Below are 18,238 nucleotides of genomic sequence, written 5' to 3'. Positions count from 1 at the left end.
TGACGTCGCATTGTATGTGCGTGGTCCGACCCGAAAGTGCTCGGTGGTGCGTGCTTGCATGCAGGAGACCCTCCAATGTGTGGCCACATTCGTGATAACCATCGGCCTCACGATCTCGGCGCCGAAAACCGAGGCCCTCGTCGTCCACCCCCGTGCTGAAGCCTGACGACGTCTTCCGTGCCTTCAGCTGGATGGTGCACCAATAGTTTGGAGTAAGAACGTCCGTTACCTCGGCCTGACGATAGACAATCGCCTCCGATGGTTCCCGGCGGTGCGACGTGTACGCCAGACGACGCGTCGCGTGGAATCGGCCGTGCGCCAACTACTCGCAGGCGGCAACGGCTGCCCCGCTGCCTTCGCCTGCACCATCTAGGAGGCGATGGCTCTGTCTGCCATCCACTACGCACTGCCGATCTGCAAACACCAGGCGCCACAGTGGCGACTGATAGACCAGGACCACCGCCGAGTCATCCGCATGTGTCACGGAATGCCTCGTGGCTCTCGTGTGGCCGAGACTCTCGCGGAGGCTCGTGCGTGGCGTGCGTCGCTCACGGCGGACCTGCGCGCATTGTGCCACTTGCAGCGTCTCCACCGAGCGCCTGATGCAGGTCCCCTCCTCTCGCGGTTACGTGCTGTGCCAAACTCACGTTTCGGCCAACTTATCGACGTGTCCGACGGTGTTCTGGCTGACGATCCCGCACGCCTTTCGCGCTGGCCACCCCTCACCGTCGAGTGCCCCTTCGAGTGAACTTGCACCTGCCGGGCATTCGATCCAAATGCCACAACCCCCTCAGTGCCATTGGTCAGGAGGCCGCGGCGCGGATGTATGAGGACCTGGCCGGGATGACGCAAGTGTTCACCGATGGGTCCGTCCTGCAGGATCGCTCAGCCGCGGCCGCCTGCATAGCCCCTCAGCTCAGCTCGGAACGACAGTGCCGCTTGTGATACTGTGCATCCTCAACAACAGCTGAGCTAGTGGGGCTCCAGCTGGCGGCAGACCTCCTGCGCAACTCGCCGGCCGTCTCTAGCGCAGCAATCTTCTGCGACTCGAAACCTGCCCTGCGCCAGCTCGCGAGGGAGGAACGAGGCCACCTTCTTGCTCAGCGCCCCACTCTCAGATGCTGGCCCTCCAGGAACCAGGCTGTGACGTGGTCCTTCAGTGGCTCCCGTCACACGTCGACATCGCGGGCAACGAGGCTGCAGACGAGCACGCAAAACCAGCACACTCCGCCGAGACTTCGCTGACAGATTACGCCAGCTCGTTCGACTCGGCACGCAACAACCTTCGCCGGGAGCTGGTGCGCGAGCATCCGGACGCACGGGTCGCCGCTGGACACCCTCCTCCTCCCATCCCAGCCACTGGATTCACTCGCCGCGAGCGCGCGCTTCTTCTTGCCCTGAGGACCGGTTCTGTGTGGCCCGCGGAACGCAGGCATAGTCTTCGCGGCGCCGCTGCACCGAACTGCACCGATTGCGGCGCGATCGAAACCCTGTGCCACCTATTGTTTGACTGCCCTTCTCTCAACACTGCGCGGAAGCGGCTCGTCATGAAGTACCGACTCGTCGGACTGCCGTGTGCGACCCTACAGGACTTGCTCCATCCCACCGGCCACGTGCACCGTCGCGGATCAGCCCTTGCGGCCCTACTCGCTTTTCTCGAGGATGCCGGCCTAGTCGAACGAATTTTCTAGACGCTCACCACGGTGACTCGGACGCCCGTTCTCCTTCCCTCCCCCCCCCCTCACCTTTCTTTTTTCTTCTTTTACCATGCTCTTCTCACTCTCACTGTCCCTTCAATCCCCAGTCCCCCGTGAGTGTATCGGTTGAGGTGTCCTCACTTGAGAGACAGTTATCGTGCACTCTACACCCAATTTTCCTTTTCATTTCCTTCTTCCTTTTAAGAATCACCCCCCCCCTCCCTGACGAAATGGATGATGGGCTTATGAGCTTCCTTGGCAACCAATGCAAGTGCACTTGCGAGGAACCCACTACGCTATACCTCATCATGATTTCTGTGACATAGGGAAACAGCCACTATGCCATTTTTCGTCGTTCAATGGAGAGCCGTGGTACCCGCTAAAAACACGTAAGGCATTATGCGCACTTTGTCGGTGTTGTACCTGATGACGATGAAGAATTATTTCAGAGCCCCTTGTAATGGGTTGGAAGCATCCAACAGCCCACTCGTTGCGCAATTCGCATAGTTTGACGCCTGGTTACAGAATTCGCGTTGTGTGGGGCATGATTGTTATTTCACTCCTCTACCACACTAAATTACATATGTTAATGTGGTTCCTTCTGGACATGAAGCCTGTATGGCGTCTTCTTGCATGGCAGCTTAGAAGAAAGAACTATCAGAAAAGACCTTCCGATCACAGCTCATGGTATTCGGTTCCTCCCTTTCAAAAAGAGCCCCGCCAATAATACACCGTACGATTTATTTACCTTATTAGGACTTTATGCGCTATGGAAAAGTCGCATGATCGACAGGCACGCCGAGCCATCACGATCGACGAGGTCTGTTTTCCGAGAAGAAGCCGCTCAAGTGAGCAGTGTTGTTGAGACTTTTGAGCCCGTTCCGGAGTGGCTTGCACTTCTGGACGCTTGTGTGTGTTTGCCTGACTTTTGAACATCCTCTTACTGTAGGCAACAATGTGGGTGTTCTGCATGTTAAGGTGATTCTAATGTGACAAAGTATGTAGTGTGTGGTTCACAGCCATAACGGGTCATCTTTCCATGAATTAAAGACAAAAAAAGCACCGGCATGGCTCTGAGGTACAACACTGGGCTCCCACGCAGAGGGCCCAGGTTCGAACCCCGTTCCATCCTGGAAATTTTTTCTTATTTCGTTTTTTTTAAAGCGTCGCGAATTTGTGCCTCGATACGGATAAGGTGGTCAGCGGTAGATCTACCCTCTCGAAAACCGCACAGGTATGGGTCAAGTGATTTGTTCGTTTGGAGGAAATGTATGTCGGCGGTTTATCATCTTTTCAAAGAGCTTACAGAGGCAGCTTGTTAGAGCAATGGGCCTGTAGCTCGCAACGGAAGATGGATCCTTGCCCTGTTTTAGAATCGGGATGATAATGGCTTCTTTCCAGGCGGACGGGATCTTACCGGAAAACCAAACAGCATTATACAGTGAAAGGAGGACTTTTTGGGTTTCGGATGGCAAGTGTTTCAACATTTACAACACGGTCGGAGCCTGGGGCGGAATTATTGCAGCAGTTAAGCGATGCTTGTAGCTCAGCTATGCAGAAAGGTTCATGTATGCTTCGTGTTTTGCGGATTTACGCTCTAGTTTCTCTTTTTCGATTCTTGTTTTGTATCGTCGGAAAGCTTCAGAACAGTGCGACGAGCTCGACACCTGTTCGAAGTGTGCACATAGGAAATTCACCTGGTCTTCCAATCTGTCGCCTTGTGTGTTTACTAGAGGAAGTGAATGTGCTTGTCGGCCTGCTACCCTACTAACCATGTTCCAGACTTAGCCTCCTGTGTGTATGAGTTAATTCCCGATAAAAATTTCTGCCAACTTTTTCTTGCCTGTCTGCGAGTTCTTCTGCCTTGTGACTTTGTTTTTAAAACTGTCCAGATTCTCGGCTGTCGGTGAGTCCCGAAGCAGCCTCCATGTTTTATTTTGTTTTTTTTTGCGCGCGTTTCGACACTCAGTGTTCCACCATGGCACTCGTCGTTTGCCGGGCTGTCCAGCTGTTTGTGGGATACACTTCATTGCAGCATCAATCAAAAAACTGTAAAGTATTCTACAGCTTCATCTATGCTTAAAGCACGCATGTTAGTCCAACTTAAGAGAGCCATTTTACGAAACTGTTCCCAATCGGCTTTGTCAGTTTGCCATTTGGGAACCTGTGGAGGACGTTCATTAGCTATTGGGGTGCTCAGAACTACAGGAAAGCGGTCACTTCCATAGGGATTATTAATGACTTTCCATGTTAGTAGGGGCAGAAGTGATGGAGATGTGATGCTGAGGTCTATAGACGAGTATGTATTGTTCGCGAGGCTATAGTATGTTGGCTCTTTTTTATTCAAGAGACATGCGCCGGAAGAGAAAAGGAACTGTTCAGTGAGACGTCCTCGCGCGTCGCAGCGAGAGTCTCCCATAGACCACTACGTGCATTGAAGTCCCCAAGTACCAGATATGGATCTGGAAGTTGATCTATTAATGAGTGGAATTCATGTTTTTGGAGGTGGTAGTGTGGAGGTATGTAGAGGGAGCAAATGGTGACGAGTTTGTTCGAAAGAACTCCTCGAACAGCCACTGCCTCAAGGGACGTTTCAAGTGGTAAATGTGTGCATGCTACTCCTTGATTAACTACAACAGCTACACCACCGGATGACGCCACGGCGTCATCTCGGTCCTTCCGGAAAATAATGTAACTGCGTACAAAGTTGGTGTGTTTGGATTTTAGGTGTGTTTCTTGTACACACAGCACCTTTGGTGTATGTTTGTGTAAAAGTTCTTGGACATCGTCAAGATTTCTAAGGAGTCCTCTGACGTTCCATTGCATAATTTGTGCTTCCATATTGGAAGTTAGGTAGTGCTGTGTGTACAAAAAGGAACTGAGTGTTGTTTAGGTCGAAAGTTAAAGCTCAAGTAGCAGGGCCGTCGTCGGGCCCCATTATCGGCTTTTTGGTTTTCTTAGCGCGCTCCAGCGAGCTACGCCGCTCTTTCTGTGCCAAGGGCACCAGAGTTCTGTCCATTGCCTCGTGTGAGGCACTGGACGCCCGCGTGCGCGAGCTGCTGGCTTGTTTTTCCGACCTCGCCTGGCGAGGCGTGGTCGTGAGACCAGACGACTCTGGAATCGTCGGAATCTCTGGCTTGGCAGGTGGATACTTCGTCTGGTGTGACGAAGTCTTGGACGCCACCGCGCCGGAGGGCGATGTGCTCTCCTTGGTCTCTGTGGTACCGGAGCTTGTAGTGGCTACCCGTGTGGTCAGATTCAAAGTAGGCGGGGCAGCCTCCGCTGCTCCTACCATGGAGGCGGGAGGCGTTTGCCTCAGCACGTTGCGAGTGGTCCGGGCAATCGCGATAGGCCGTCGTGGTGCTGGCCCCCGTCGCACCACTTCGGCAAAATATGTTCTTGGTGGAAATGACGATGAAACTCCCTGTCCTGCTTCGCGGAACGTTATGTTTTCTTTCACTTTTATTGGGAGTACTTCTTTCTCTTTCTTCCAGGCCGTGCAGGCCCTGGAGTACGCAGGGTGATCACCTTCACAGTTCGCGCAGCGAGTCTCGTCGCCAGCGCAGTGATCAACAGAATGACCCGTCGTTCCGCATTTTCCACAGCTAAGCTGTCCTCGGCAGCTCTGAGACGCGTAACCAAACCTTTGGCATTTAAAGGATCGCCGCGGGTTTGGAATGAAAGGCCTTACAGGGAGTTTGACGTAGCCGATTTCAATGTTCTCGGGTAGTGTGTTTCAGGCAAAAGTAAGGATCAAATGCTTGGTCAGTATTTCGGTGTTGTCACGTCTTATCTTGATTCGTTGGACATGAGTGACACTTGAGTCTTTCCATCCATCTAGTATTTCTTCCTCGCTGAGCCCAATCAGATCCTCATCGGACACTACACCTTTGACACTGTTGATGCTCCGGTGTGTGCTCACAGAGATCGGGAAATCTCCGAAAGCAACAAGGTGTGGCAGTTTGTTGTACTGCTGCTTATCTCGTACTTCTAGGAATAAATCGCCAGCTGCCATTCTTGTGACTTTGTAACCATTTCCAATTGTTTCTCTGAGACATTTCGCAACGAGGAATCGCGACATCCCTCGTGCTGACTTAGTTTCATGTTGACTATGTATGACATGATATTTGGGAAATGATTGTTTCTGTTGCTGAGATATGGTTAGCGTTGCATCGGTGCGCCACCGTTTGAGGGAGCGATCAGTTGGTGAAGAGACAATATGCCCTTACACCAGGTTAAGCCTTGCCGCCCAGAAAAATTGAAGTCAAAAGAAGTGAGGAGAAGACAGGACAGATCAAAAGTGACAGAGAAAGACGAAGATGTGAGGAGGGAGAAAGACAGGAAAAGGCGACTGCCGTTTTCCCCTGGGTGGGTCAGCCCAGGGGTGCCGTGTACGTGAAGCCGGGGCCAAAGAGGTGTGTTGCCTCTGCCGGGGGGCCTTTAAGGTCCAATCACGCGGCGTCGGCTCAACCCCCAGGATCCCCTTTTCCCCGGACACGGCAAAGCCATGCACGGCTAGACAAGACAACTTTATTTCAGCATCAACAGGGAGGAATACAACTCTGGTGAGGCTACAGGGTGCTAGCAAAAAGCCTCTAACGGCTTGACAAAGGCCAGCACCCCGTTTACAAAACTACAATGCAAAAACAGCAGCGGACAGTCAATACGTGTACTTAAGGAAAAGCCTATAAATATAGTGACGGCTTATAGGTACATTTGTCAGTTTACATTTAGATTTAGATGACGGGACTAAAAATGGTGGGGCGGAAATTGCACTTATAGAATATAACTTCAGTAATTATGCTAGGCTACCAATTGCTTAGTTTATCGTATTAACGGAGGAGTTAAGAGCCTGTGGCAGCAAGTACCTCAGCATTTGGCGGCCATAGTTTGAACGAGTGTAGGGAACGTTCCATGTGTGACTGCTTCGTGTGGCGTATGTTTTTGCAAGTGGAGTTAAGGCGTGGAGTTAAGGCGTAAGAGGGGGTCGAAACCCCCCCGTTAGCTCGGGTCCGTGGTGTCGCTACACACCAAACGCCTGCCTGCGCAGACGCCCCTGCGGGGATCAAATACAGGATTGCAAAGTTAAAGAAATCCTAAGATTGTTGTGTGTTCAATCGCTGTTATTTGTATACAAATTTCGACACAGCACCGCCGGAGCGACCTTCCGGCGAGGCAGCTTGTTGAGTCACACAGGTGTTTTTTTTCAACTGTCCCCACCCCTCCCTCTATTGAACCCCCTGTCTCTTGCGCCTTCCCCTTTTCACACATTCCAGCAGCATACCTTTTCCCTAACGAAAGATTAAATAGCGAGAAGGAAAAGCCACGCACATCGGACTTTAGTCACCCACACACCCTTTTGTACTGTGTGCAGGGTACTTGTGCCGGTACTCGTAAAAAACTCTTTTCATGCTTTCAGTTTTCACATTGATTCGTGGAACAACTGGAAATTTCACAGCGCAGGTCAGAAAACGGGGACGGAATCAAGCACAACCTCAAGGACCTGGGGCATATCGTTCGGAGCAATAACAGGGGTGGGAGCCTTCTTATCTATACTATGAGTAACAGCAGAAGCAAGATGCATGCCTGCTAGTTCCGCGTTTCTTAACCCTCACACCAATTTCCAGGAGGGAGGTGCTCTATTCATATCATTGAGTAGCCGCACTAAGGTAGCATGAAAAAATATTCCCCTGCAATGTTCGATATTCATCGAACATTGCTAGCGGAATACTTCAATAAATGAAACATTCAGCTAACAGTACTTTATCAGGAATGTTGTGGTGCACTTAGGATCAGATCTTATGTTAACTTTTATGCTAAATAAATTTTGAATGCCATCATTCTTTCGTAAAATATTTATTTTCCATAAGGAAAGAAGTGTTAATTTTAAGGGCTCGTTATTTTTGTTATGCAAAATATTAATGTGCACTACCAGACAATAATGCCAAGGAAAGTATAGGGCGTGTTCTTAGTAGTAAATGTAAGGCAAATGTGAACAAAGAAAAGTGGATGAAAAGATCACTTGCCCCGGGCAGGGACCGAACCTGCGACCTTCGAATAACGCGTCCGATGCTCTACTAACTGAGCTACCTGCCCGCGGCAGGTTATCTTTTCGTCCACATTTCTTTCTTCACATTTACCTTACATTTACTATTGATAACATCCCCTATACTTTCCTTGGTATTATTGTCTGTTAGTGCTCATTACTTAGTTTCCCTAAAAATTATAAAACGTGAAAATGTCCAATATTTCTTTTATTTTTTGAACAATGCTTGCTTGAGTATTCCGAAACATTAGTTTCCCTTCTGAAGCTTGTTTGTGCGCATCCGTTTGGCGCCTATTCTTGCTGTCGAATTGAAGATTACCTTCGAAAGATTCGTAGGATGTAGTTCATAGAAGATATATAGCAATGCTAAGAAATTATTTTTCAAAAAAAAAGTCTGCAGACATAGACCAACAATTATTTTTGATTTGGATGTTATATGTACTCGGAACCATCAGAATGATTGCCTGTTACGCTTTGGTGGTGCGCAAAAAGCCAAAATATATTGAATCGAGTTCTCAGTGAGGATTTGTAGCGTAGAAACGTGTAGCTTTTACAAATCTTACACGTGTCTGCCGAAAATTGATCGTAATCAAACCTCTATACATCTATGTTTTTGCATAAGTCGGTGCACTGCTCTCGCACACCACGTGTTTATTATTTTTTTCTTTGTGCGTCGCGCTGCTTCACCTCAAGGCAGGTTAACAGATGCACGAATGTTCCACGTGCAGGAAAAGTGCTTTAGCTAGGCATCTCCTGTTACGCTTTCTGCACACATTCTTAACACAACCGAATTGATAGCCCCTCGAAAATGCAAACATGACAGCACAAAAATGCAAGCCTTATATGATAAGAGAATTCAGTTTTTGTCTACTTTGTTTATATTTTAACAAGAAATTGAGGAGTACCTGAGATAGAATTTCCCTATTGCAACACGTGGGTTTGCACGTGTGATTACAAACGACAGTCGAAGTTTTCAAAATATTTGAAACGTACTGACTACCTTGAGGATAAAAGTAAAACGTGTCTGACCTATCATTGATAACTTCGCAGACTTTTTAGCTGGAGGTCATAATGAGTGCAAGAAAGGATAGACCACCTTCTCGAGAATTTAGTTAGGGAAGAAGCTAACCCCAGGCTAGGGAAAGTCTTCTCGGAATGGCAGAAACCGGATTAGGATTTGCAAAGAAAAGCCGGCACCTCCCTCATTGAAGTAGGGCGCACTTACCGATTTATCAACGCCTTGCCGCTGTATAGATTCGCCGAATTAGTCCCGCGCATGTTCAGAACTTTCTAGGAGCCCATATTGTGCGATGAGTGAGTGCTCGTGAAAAGCTGCATCGGAATACATGTTAAAAAATCCCATGAAAGCAAAAGATGTCGAGAAAACTGTGGAAATCTACCAAGCCTCTCCGCTGGAGAGCAATCGATGCTGTACTTCCTTGGAAATTTAATGGCTACTCTTACTCTCATGGCGGATAATCGCTATGGAGATGAAGTGAGCGTTTAACTCCCGATATAAGGCTTGCCTTTCTAACGAAACCTCTGGCTGCACAATGCTTTTGACGGGATGAAAAAAATGTTATTGAAGGGTTGACAATAACGTACTGTAAGGGAGCACAACATCGACCTTTAGCTTGCTGTAATAATTTTTAGGCTTGCCGTGTAACGGTAATTCGGGAGTGTGTTTACTGTGTTACATGAACGGATGCATTTGCGAAGTACCAGTTTCCGATATCTTACCGCTTCAGCTCGTGCATAAACGATCGTGCACTCCCAAACTCCTAAATTGTGATGGCAATTGTATTTAAACTATATTGATGTAGGCAATAATAAATCACTGCTGGGGAAAATCGTAATACACCGAATAACGCGTTACCGGGTGATGGTATTGACACATTTGTACTTTTCGTGCAGGCACAATAAAATCTAGATCATGTTCACTTGATGTTATTCAGAGATAAATATACGGCTGCAGATAACCGATGCTAAATCGGTGATTCCGTGCATATGCACATTCTACTAACAATGCGAACACACATACTTTAGAGATGTCAAGTTTAAAGCGTAATATTGTAGTTTCGAATGATGCCATCGTTTCGAATGATGTCATAAAGCAACATTTTTTTATGTACCAGTCAAAACACATCTTATCAGAGGGCTGTGGTGGCGGGGTTTCTCCGAGAAACATACTTGCCTTGTATTTCTAGGGCCTTCCCGCAATGCACACTGATGAGTTGACAAAACGTATATGGATAGGGGGAACATCCATTCATTCATTCACAAAATTTTTTTGGAGTCCTGAAGCCCGGTCTTTTCATACCGAGGAGGGTGCTTATTGTGCAAGAATCGCCAATCGGCAGTTTTTTTTTATGTGCGCAAATAAATTATGTCATAAATTTTGCCGTCACATTGTTACGCATCATCGGCCCAAATTATAGGCTGATCTCTCACAGGGCGTTTTAAACAATGTCCGGAAAACATTGATCGGACAAGACTTACGCCCCGGCTGCATAGAAAAACTTATTTTAAAATGAAAACGTAACATACATGAATAAATCCTTGAATTCTATGAAAGGTGCATAAATGGTGAGGTCATCAAACCGGAAAGTGGCGTTCCTTATCTTTTCTTTATTTTTGAAAATCTGCCCTTAGGCATAATAATTATTGATTCAGAAATACACATACTATCTTGATTTTTAAAGGTAAGAAAAAGGTTTTCTTGCAAAGTTTTGCGCTACAGGAGTTCTGAAACCTGCTCTTGAGAATAGTTAAGCGTAAGGTAAACCTCGATTTATACGAACTAGCTTTCCACGAAACGAGGAAAAGTCTGAGAGGGTGTTGCTGAGAGGGTGGAAGGGGAGAGAAGAGAAAAGGGGGGGGGGGTGGATTGTTAGTGTACAATGGTCATTGTGGACCAGTCAGAAACATCCAACACAGGCATATAAAAAGACGAGAACTATAACGATTGTCACTCCACTCACTGATCACCAAGCAGAACAGCATGGATTCTCGCCTCGTCCACGAGTTGCTCCTGCGCCTAGAGCAACGGCGAAGCCACCCACCGATTATGCCACCGACAGCAGCGCTCGTACTCGTGTGCTGCACGATCAGGGGGGCCTCCGACTGCGATGACCTGCTAGTCATGGCCTGCCGAGCTGTTGACGATTGGTCGGAAGTGTTCAGGGAGTTCGGCCTTGAGCGACGTTCGGCCTTGGCAGGCACCTCCAGACAGCTCTGACGTACAGTGGCTACCCAGTCAGTGGGGATTTTCTGAGGCTTCTACGCACTATATATTCGCCCATTCGGTGGATTACATTCGACGCCTTCATTACAGCTTGTTCTGTGCTCGAAAGCGTTTGCAAGTGAAGAAGCGTCACCTCTTCACCGGAGTTCTCAAAAGGCCCTTTTCAGGGCCACACAATATCTGCATTGGCTGAGCTCAACCAGCGTGATCCCGGTTCTGTACCCTCACAACATTTTCCTTGATGTGCACTTAGCTTTAATGAAATTTGTTACCCAGTTGTCTGACTCATAGATCAAGGCTTTGCTTCGGTTCGAAAGAAAGTCAAAGTAACGGTGTAGCTGTCCTCATTCGCAGTAGTTTGCCGCGCTGGCTGGTCGTGTTAAATGGACCTTTTTTTGCAATTTGATATCGAATTTAGCATTGCCGCTCCGTTATGGTCACAAATATTCCCGTGTCGCAATTCGGAGCTACGTTGTCATTGTAATTAGAGAACGCACATATAGGTAAAAAAGTAATGAACAACAAGCGCAAGAGAACAAAATCCATTATTTTCCAGTGCGCGTGGAAGGTTTTCGGGAACATCTCCTGCAATGCAGCACTTTCACCAAAAAACGTATTATGAATAGTAATAGCTGGTATCTATGCATCTCAATTGGATATTAACCAACCAGCGAACGGCACCGTTTTCATTAATGTACCATATAATGAAGAGTGCCAGCACCACATCACAAATGTTATTTTAACGTGAAAGCGTTAAAGAGAACGTTGGGCAGAAATTCCAGCGTCGGGGTCATTGAGTGTGGGCGAAAAATCACCATCTCCTCCATGACCGTAAACTCGAGGAAAATGTAAAGACTTATTTAATCATAATTAGCTGCAAAAACATCAACAAAGTGAGCAGCCGCGTACGTTCGTGTATTGCCTTACGGATGCTTAGTGGCCCATTGGATGAATCGCAAAAGGAAGAATTATGGTGTAGAGGATCTCTTTAAAATTTTACTGGCCGTCGGCGTTCTAGGATAGTGTGAAACGGCAAATGTTTCGCGAACAGTCGTTCGTTTCCTTACGGCACTGTTGGTGCATGCACCGAGATCCGTTTTTGTTTCTCAACGTCCTTCGCTTTCTTCTCATGCACTTGGGTTCTTCGATTAGAATACCGCTTTCTATAACCCTGCTTCGAATGTGGGCCCCTTCAAATTCCCTGATGAGTACGCGGGAGCACGAAATAGTGGAATGGAAGAGGGAATGTCCATAGTTAAACGTACGTCACCAGTTCGTAAATTACGTTTTAAGGAAGAGAAAAGAACAGTGAAGTAAGAATAAAATACAAGGTAACAAGCTCACAACACCTACATTTCTGCGATCTGGTCACAACTCTACATGCAGTTCCACGGGTGCCAAGCGAACAGGGTTAAATGGCTGTCAAAGGATACATCACTGCAAGCATTCCTGGGTTCTCATTTATTGATTGTCGATTGTATTGAAGCGGTAGAAGACACGCCGCTTTCGTTTCAACTTAAGACAGCTTTTGAGAGTGCGGTCATTAATTTACCAAAGGAATGGTTTGACAGCGTGTGGTGTTTTGGTAGAGGTACGTATCCGAGAGATATAGTATGAGCTTCGTGCATATAGAAGCGCATAGTCATGCATATCCTCCTGAGACCTGAGCAAATTTGTGGCCACACAGGTGAAATCAAAACACATTTTTGGAATGCACACACATGCTGTATTAAACCAGAGAGAAATTGCGTCTGTACGGCAAACAGTTTTTGCACAGCAGTGTGTGCATTATAATGCACACTGGGTCTCAATGCACGGAAAACGAACGACACTCGCCTACAACGAAATTTTACATTTGCTCGCGATAAGCACGCTTATTTGTTGTGAATCTGCCTGCAGTTTCGCGCGGATGTGATGCAAAGAACAATGTTGCACGTGATGCACCGGAACTTTGTGCGCTGAGCATAGGCGCGCGCAGGGTTCCCCATCAGGGGGGTGAAGGTTCATCGCAGCACCCCCCCTACTAAATCAATGTACGAGGCAGATTTTGCGCCCCCCCCTCTTAGGTGACTAGGGGGGTCAACGTATGGGGCAGATTTTGTGTCCCCCCTCTTAGGTGACAAGGGGGAGCGGCCGACGCCCCCCCCCCCTCTCTGCGCACGCCTATTGCGCTGAGAATATCCTGGGTTTCGGCACCTCGAGGAGGATCCCTAGTTCCCAAGCTCTGAAATGTGGCTTGCTTGCGCAGTTCTTGGCTCAGCAGGCATGGGCCCAACCTTGATTTCAGCAGCTTCTGTGGTGACTCAGTAAGGAGCTTTCAAGTAGCGTATGCAAAGCTTTGCGTTGGCTTTTCGCGCAACTGCGCATGCGTCGTACGCTTCCGCTTGCGGGCTCCCGTTAAGTGATGGAAATAGCGGGCCGCAAACGCTAACGCCAACTTAGCGTACACTAGTCGAAAACTGCCTATTGTCAAATTCTGCACCACACCTGTCTTCCGGCAACAGGTAATGGGAAAGGGACAGCCTCATCGTATGAGAATTTTAGGTCCGAGGTGTCGTTGCTGGTCATAGACTCAAGAACACGTTTCTTTATGACTGATTCCTAGGTGAAACAAACGCCAAAGCTTAATGCCAAAGAGTAACGAACCGCATCAGATTGGCAAACATACGCAGGAAAAAGCACCCATTGAGACCGAGTGTGCTTTATAATGCACATTTGAAGAAAACACCTTGTGATAACAAATATACTCGATGATGATGATGATGTGTGGTATTTTATGGCGCAAGAGCCATTTGATGGCCAAAGAGCGCCATTTCAATAGACTACAGATGTGAATAATGACATGGTGCGTGGCTGTATAGGGGCCTTAAAATTCCTCGCGCTAACGCGGGTAAAAACATAGAAGTATTTAAAATCATGACAGTGGCGTGAATTATGTCCAGTGAAAGTGGATGGCGAAAGGTCATGATCATAAAACCATGGCGGGGATGTAGTCACCGCAGCCGCGACCTCGGTACAGAGGTCGTGCTACGGATCAGCTCGAAATATGCAGTGAAAACTATGTACATCATTTAAAAACCTAAAGAGTGATTGAGTTTTAAAAATCGGATCCCTACCGATGAGCATCCCAGGGTGTAGTGGGAGCTGCTGTCGGTAGGGTAGTAAAAAGTGCTTTTTTCTCAGAGCATCTAACTCATCGCACTGTACGAGGATGTGGAGAACCGTAAGTGGTTCTCCACATCTCTCACACAATGGCGGATCGCCACCAGACAAAAGGTGTGAGTGTGTTCAGTGAGTGTGTCCTATTTGTAGCCTTGTAAGTGTGACTTGTGTGTAGCGGGATCTGGATACTGTTGGGCAATTTTCAAGTCTCGGTTTGATAGCGTGCAATTTGTTATCCGTTTGCCTATCCCACAGGAGCTGCCAGCACGCCCTGAGCTCCCGTCGTAGGAAGGGTTTCATGTCAACTGCAGGGACGGCCAGGGATGTATTGGCGGGTGCGTGGTCGTGCGCACACCCAGCCAGCTGGTCCGCCACTACGTTTCCAGCGATCTCGCGGTGCCCTGGCACCCAGCACACCACAACCTGTCGTTTAAGGGCGTATCGTGCATAAAAGAGAGTAAAGTGATATCAGTGTATCCGGCAAGGCTACTGCTCACGACTGCGCATCGGACATGCGCAGATACTCTCAGCGCGCTATCGTGCGCCTATATAATCAGTGACTGAATAAACCGATCGTTCTTCTTGTTCTGGCCATCATGCTGTATCGTCGTCCTTGCTAGTTACATGGTGTCAGAAGTGGCCGCCGCGGACCGAAGCACGTCAGCAACGGCGCGGAATCGCCATGGACCTACTGAAGCCGCCAGAGCCATTGCGCCTATCTGGCAACTTGTCTGAAAATTGGAAGCGCTTCAAGCAAAGGTTCGAGCTTTTTCTGCAAGCAACGGCAGTCGAGAAGGCCCCGAGAAGTGACTCCTCGAAAGTGGCACTCTTGATGAGCTTCGCGGGAGACGAAGTGCTCGACATCTTCAACAACTTTAAGTACGGCCCCGAAGAAAGCAAGGAATGTTACGACACGGTCGTGCAGAAGTTCGACGCCTACTTCTCCGAGGTGAGCAATGAAATTCACGAAAGATATGTTTTTCGTACACGAAGCCAGGCAGAGAAAGAACCTTTTGAGAAGTTTGTGCGGTACTTAAAGAAGCAGGCGACCAAAAAAGCGTTGCAACCAACCGGGTCAGTATTGCGCGCCTACAACGGGGGCGTTATTTCAAGTTATGGAACAACGTCACAGAAAGTGTCTGTCGGAACCACCGAGATAAGCGTGAAATTCTTCATCGTAAAGAATGGGCGCCAAGCCATCCTTGGGCTCGATGCCAGTGAAGCGCTTGGGTTGGTTCGACGTACGGTGGACGCTGTCAATGCCTCGTCTGAGTATGAATTTTTGAAAGATTTCAGGCACCTGTTCCAAGGGCTCGGCTGCTTGAAAACGCAGTACAGAATGTTCCTGGATCCAGACGCGGTTCCGGTCGTTCAGCCTGCTCGCCGGGTTCCTCTTGCACTTCAGGAACCTCTGAAGAAGGAACTACAGCGAATGACCCGGGAGGGCATCATCGTCAAAGAAAATGAGCCAACCGACTGGGTAAGCCCTCTGGTACTGGTGAAAAAAAAGACGGTGCTCTAAGGGTTTGCATAGACCCCAGAAGAGTGAACAAGTATATCAAGAGGCAGCATTTCCCTTTACCCAGACGTGAGGACTTGGAAGCAAGGCTAACCGGAGCTACTTATTTTGGCTGTTTGGATGCAAACGCCGGCTGTCATCAGGTGCCCTTGGACGAGAAAACATCAAAGATCTGTACGTTCTCGTCGCCTTTTGGCAGATACCGTTTTCTAAGGCTACCTTTTGGCATCTCATCTGCACCTGAGGTGTTTCAGCAGGCACTTTGTCAGATATTTGACGGTCTGCCAGGCGTGCTCATATATATAGATGATATCCTGGTCTGGGGCTCAACGAAGGAAGAGCATGATGATCGCCTGGTAGCAGTGCTGAAAACTGCTGAAACAGCTGGGTTAACGTTTAATCCGCACAAGTGCAAGTTTGGCGTAAAAGAGCTACGGTTTCTGGGTGATATCATAAGTGCGAACGGCATATCCCCAAATCCAGGGCTCGTAAAAAGTTTGGTTCAAATGCCAGTGCCAACATGCAAGGCCGATGTTCAACGTATGCTTGGTGTGTTGAACTACTTTCGAAAGTTCGTGCCGCAGCTATCTGAAAGAACGGCCCTGTTAAGAACTCTTATCAAGGCCAGCTCTGAGTTTGAGTGGACAGAAAACCACGCCAAAGAGTGGAAAAGTGTCACGCAAATTCTGACCACCGCTCCCCTGCTCGCAATATTTGACCCACGACGGGAAACAAAGTTGTCTTGCGATGCATCGAAGGACGGCGTCGGCGCCGCTCTTCTGCAACGTCACAATAACGAGTGGCGGCCCGTAGCTTACGCATCTCGAGTACTGGCTAAGGCAGAAAAACTGTACGCACAGATAGAAATGGACGCCCTAGGAATTTGCTTTGGATGCGAAACATTTCACCAGTTCGTCTACGGCCAGAAAGTCACAATTGAAACGGACCACAAGCCACTCTTGGCAATTGCTCAAAAGGAAATTAGTGACATGCCACCTCGCCTTCAACGGTTCTCTTTGAGGTTGTTCAAGTATGATTTTGCTTTGCAGTATATTCCTGGGAAGCACCTTGTTCTTGCTGACATGTTGTCCCGGTCAACTGCTGACAACCAAGACGAGGCTGGTGCTACTACCGACGTGGAAGTTCACGCAATCCAGCTTCTAGGTTACCGTGTCACAAAAGCAACGCAGAAAGAACTGCAAGCGGTAACTGCTCGTGACCGCTACCTACAGTCGGTGATCGCAAGTTTGTCGGAGGGGCTTCCAGTACAAGGTGAACTAAAGCCTTTTGAGCAAGAACTCTCATTTGTCAACGGAATACTTTTAAAGGCGTCGAAGGTTGTTATTCCGAAAAGCATGCGACAAACTCTGCTTGAAAAAATCCGTGCAGGTCACCTCGGGATGCAAAAATGCAAAGAAAGGGCCAGACGCCTCGTGTTTTGGCCGGGGCTTAACGCTGAGATTGCTTCCATGGTGCAACTTTGTCCTATATGCCGCAAGTACGCTTACAAACAGCCCAAGGAACCGCTTCAAATGCGGCCCGTGCCAGGTTGTGCATGGCATAGAGTTGGAGCTGATATTTTTTTCGTTTGCGGGGGACTCGTACATCGTTGTCTTTGACGCCTTATCAAACTTTCGTTGTCTTTGACGCCTTATCAAACTTTCCGGAAGTTCAGAAACTGCCTGACATGTCGGCGCAATCAACCATTGCAGCATTGAGCGCTATTTTTGCCAGATTTGGCGTGCCCGTCGAAGTATGTACTGATAACGGCCCACAATTTTCCAGCCATGAATTTCTTTTGTTTTCAAGGAGCTACGACTTCACGCACGTCACTTCAAGCCCTCATTATCCGCAGTCAAAGGGGCTTGCGGAAAAAGGTGTGCAGGTTGTGAAGCGCATCTTGAAAAAAACTGCAGATTCGGGCGACGACTTCTGGCTGGGCCTGCTGGCCTACCGCTCTACCCCACAGGAGGCCGGGCGATCCCCTGGTGAACTACTGCAAGGAAGGCGCCTTCGCGCCAACCTCCCGGACTTCAGTGCGGTGACCGCAACCGACGTCAAGAAGCACAGCCAGGCCCAAGGGGGAAGACCTTTGCCTCCTCTGCAGAAGGGTGTCGTGGTTAGGCTCAGAGACGCTGCATGGTCCCGAAAATCTCAAGTGGTGCGTTCGCCATATCCAAGGTCCCACCTTGTCAAAACTGAGGACCAGAAGCTGCTAAGGCGCAACCGTCGTCACCTACGTCAAACTGGCGAACGGTTCATCGAGGAAAGCGACGACGACATTGATACCAGCCCAGCGGAAAACAATGTTGGTGGCCATCCGACAGTGGCAACTTCAACCTCGCCAGCCAACGGCCGACGTCGCGAAGGTCCGACGTCGGGCGACCCTTCGCCACCTGTGGTGCGTCAGTCAACTCCACCACCGACGCCAGCTTTGAGAAGGTCGACTCGAACCGCGAAGCCACCACAGCGTCTTCATTATGACAAGGACTTTAACCAAGTGTCTGATATCATTTTTGTGAAGTGCCATGTACTTATCACTGTTTCGGTGGGTGTGTAATTTATTTGTT

At 48.6% G+C, this 18,238-nt stretch overlaps 1 protein-coding gene across 1 annotated transcript; it reads left to right on the top strand.

The window, feature by feature from the left end:
- Nucleotides 1-14,743: 14,743 nt before the first annotated feature.
- LOC119399405 (uncharacterized protein K02A2.6-like) lies at nucleotides 14,744-17,298 on the top strand. Its single transcript, XM_049417681.1, has 3 exons — nucleotides 14,744-15,098; nucleotides 15,439-15,629; nucleotides 16,718-17,298. Exons 1-3 carry the CDS (start codon nucleotides 15,053-15,055, stop codon nucleotides 17,285-17,287), a joined length of 807 nt encoding a protein of 268 aa, XP_049273638.1. The 5' UTR covers nucleotides 14,744-15,052; the 3' UTR covers nucleotides 17,288-17,298.
- The last annotated feature ends 940 nt before the right edge of the window (nucleotides 17,299-18,238 follow it).

The sequence above is a fragment of the Rhipicephalus sanguineus genome, chromosome 7, assembly GCF_013339695.2.
Source record: "Rhipicephalus sanguineus isolate Rsan-2018 chromosome 7, BIME_Rsan_1.4, whole genome shotgun sequence".
In the NCBI taxonomy this organism is placed as follows: Eukaryota; Metazoa; Arthropoda; class Arachnida; order Ixodida; family Ixodidae; genus Rhipicephalus; species Rhipicephalus sanguineus.
Note: the sequence above shows the minus strand (reverse complement) of the source record. Positions and strands in the feature narration are given on the sequence as shown.

What these genes read in the sequence shown, in the direction of transcription:
- LOC119399405 (XM_049417681.1), top strand. Translation starts at nt 15,053, where the DNA reads ATGTTACGACACGGTCGTGCAGAAGTTCGACGCCTACTTCTCCGAG. An exon ending in TCGACGCCTACTTCTCCGAG is followed by an intron (nt 15,099 to 15,438) that starts GTGAGCAATGAA and finishes AATTTTTGAAAG; the next exon opens with ATTTCAGGCACCTGTTCCAA. An exon ending in AAAATGAGCCAACCGACTGG is followed by an intron (nt 15,630 to 16,717) that starts GTAAGCCCTCTG and finishes TTTGCTTTGCAG; the next exon opens with TATATTCCTGGGAAGCACCT.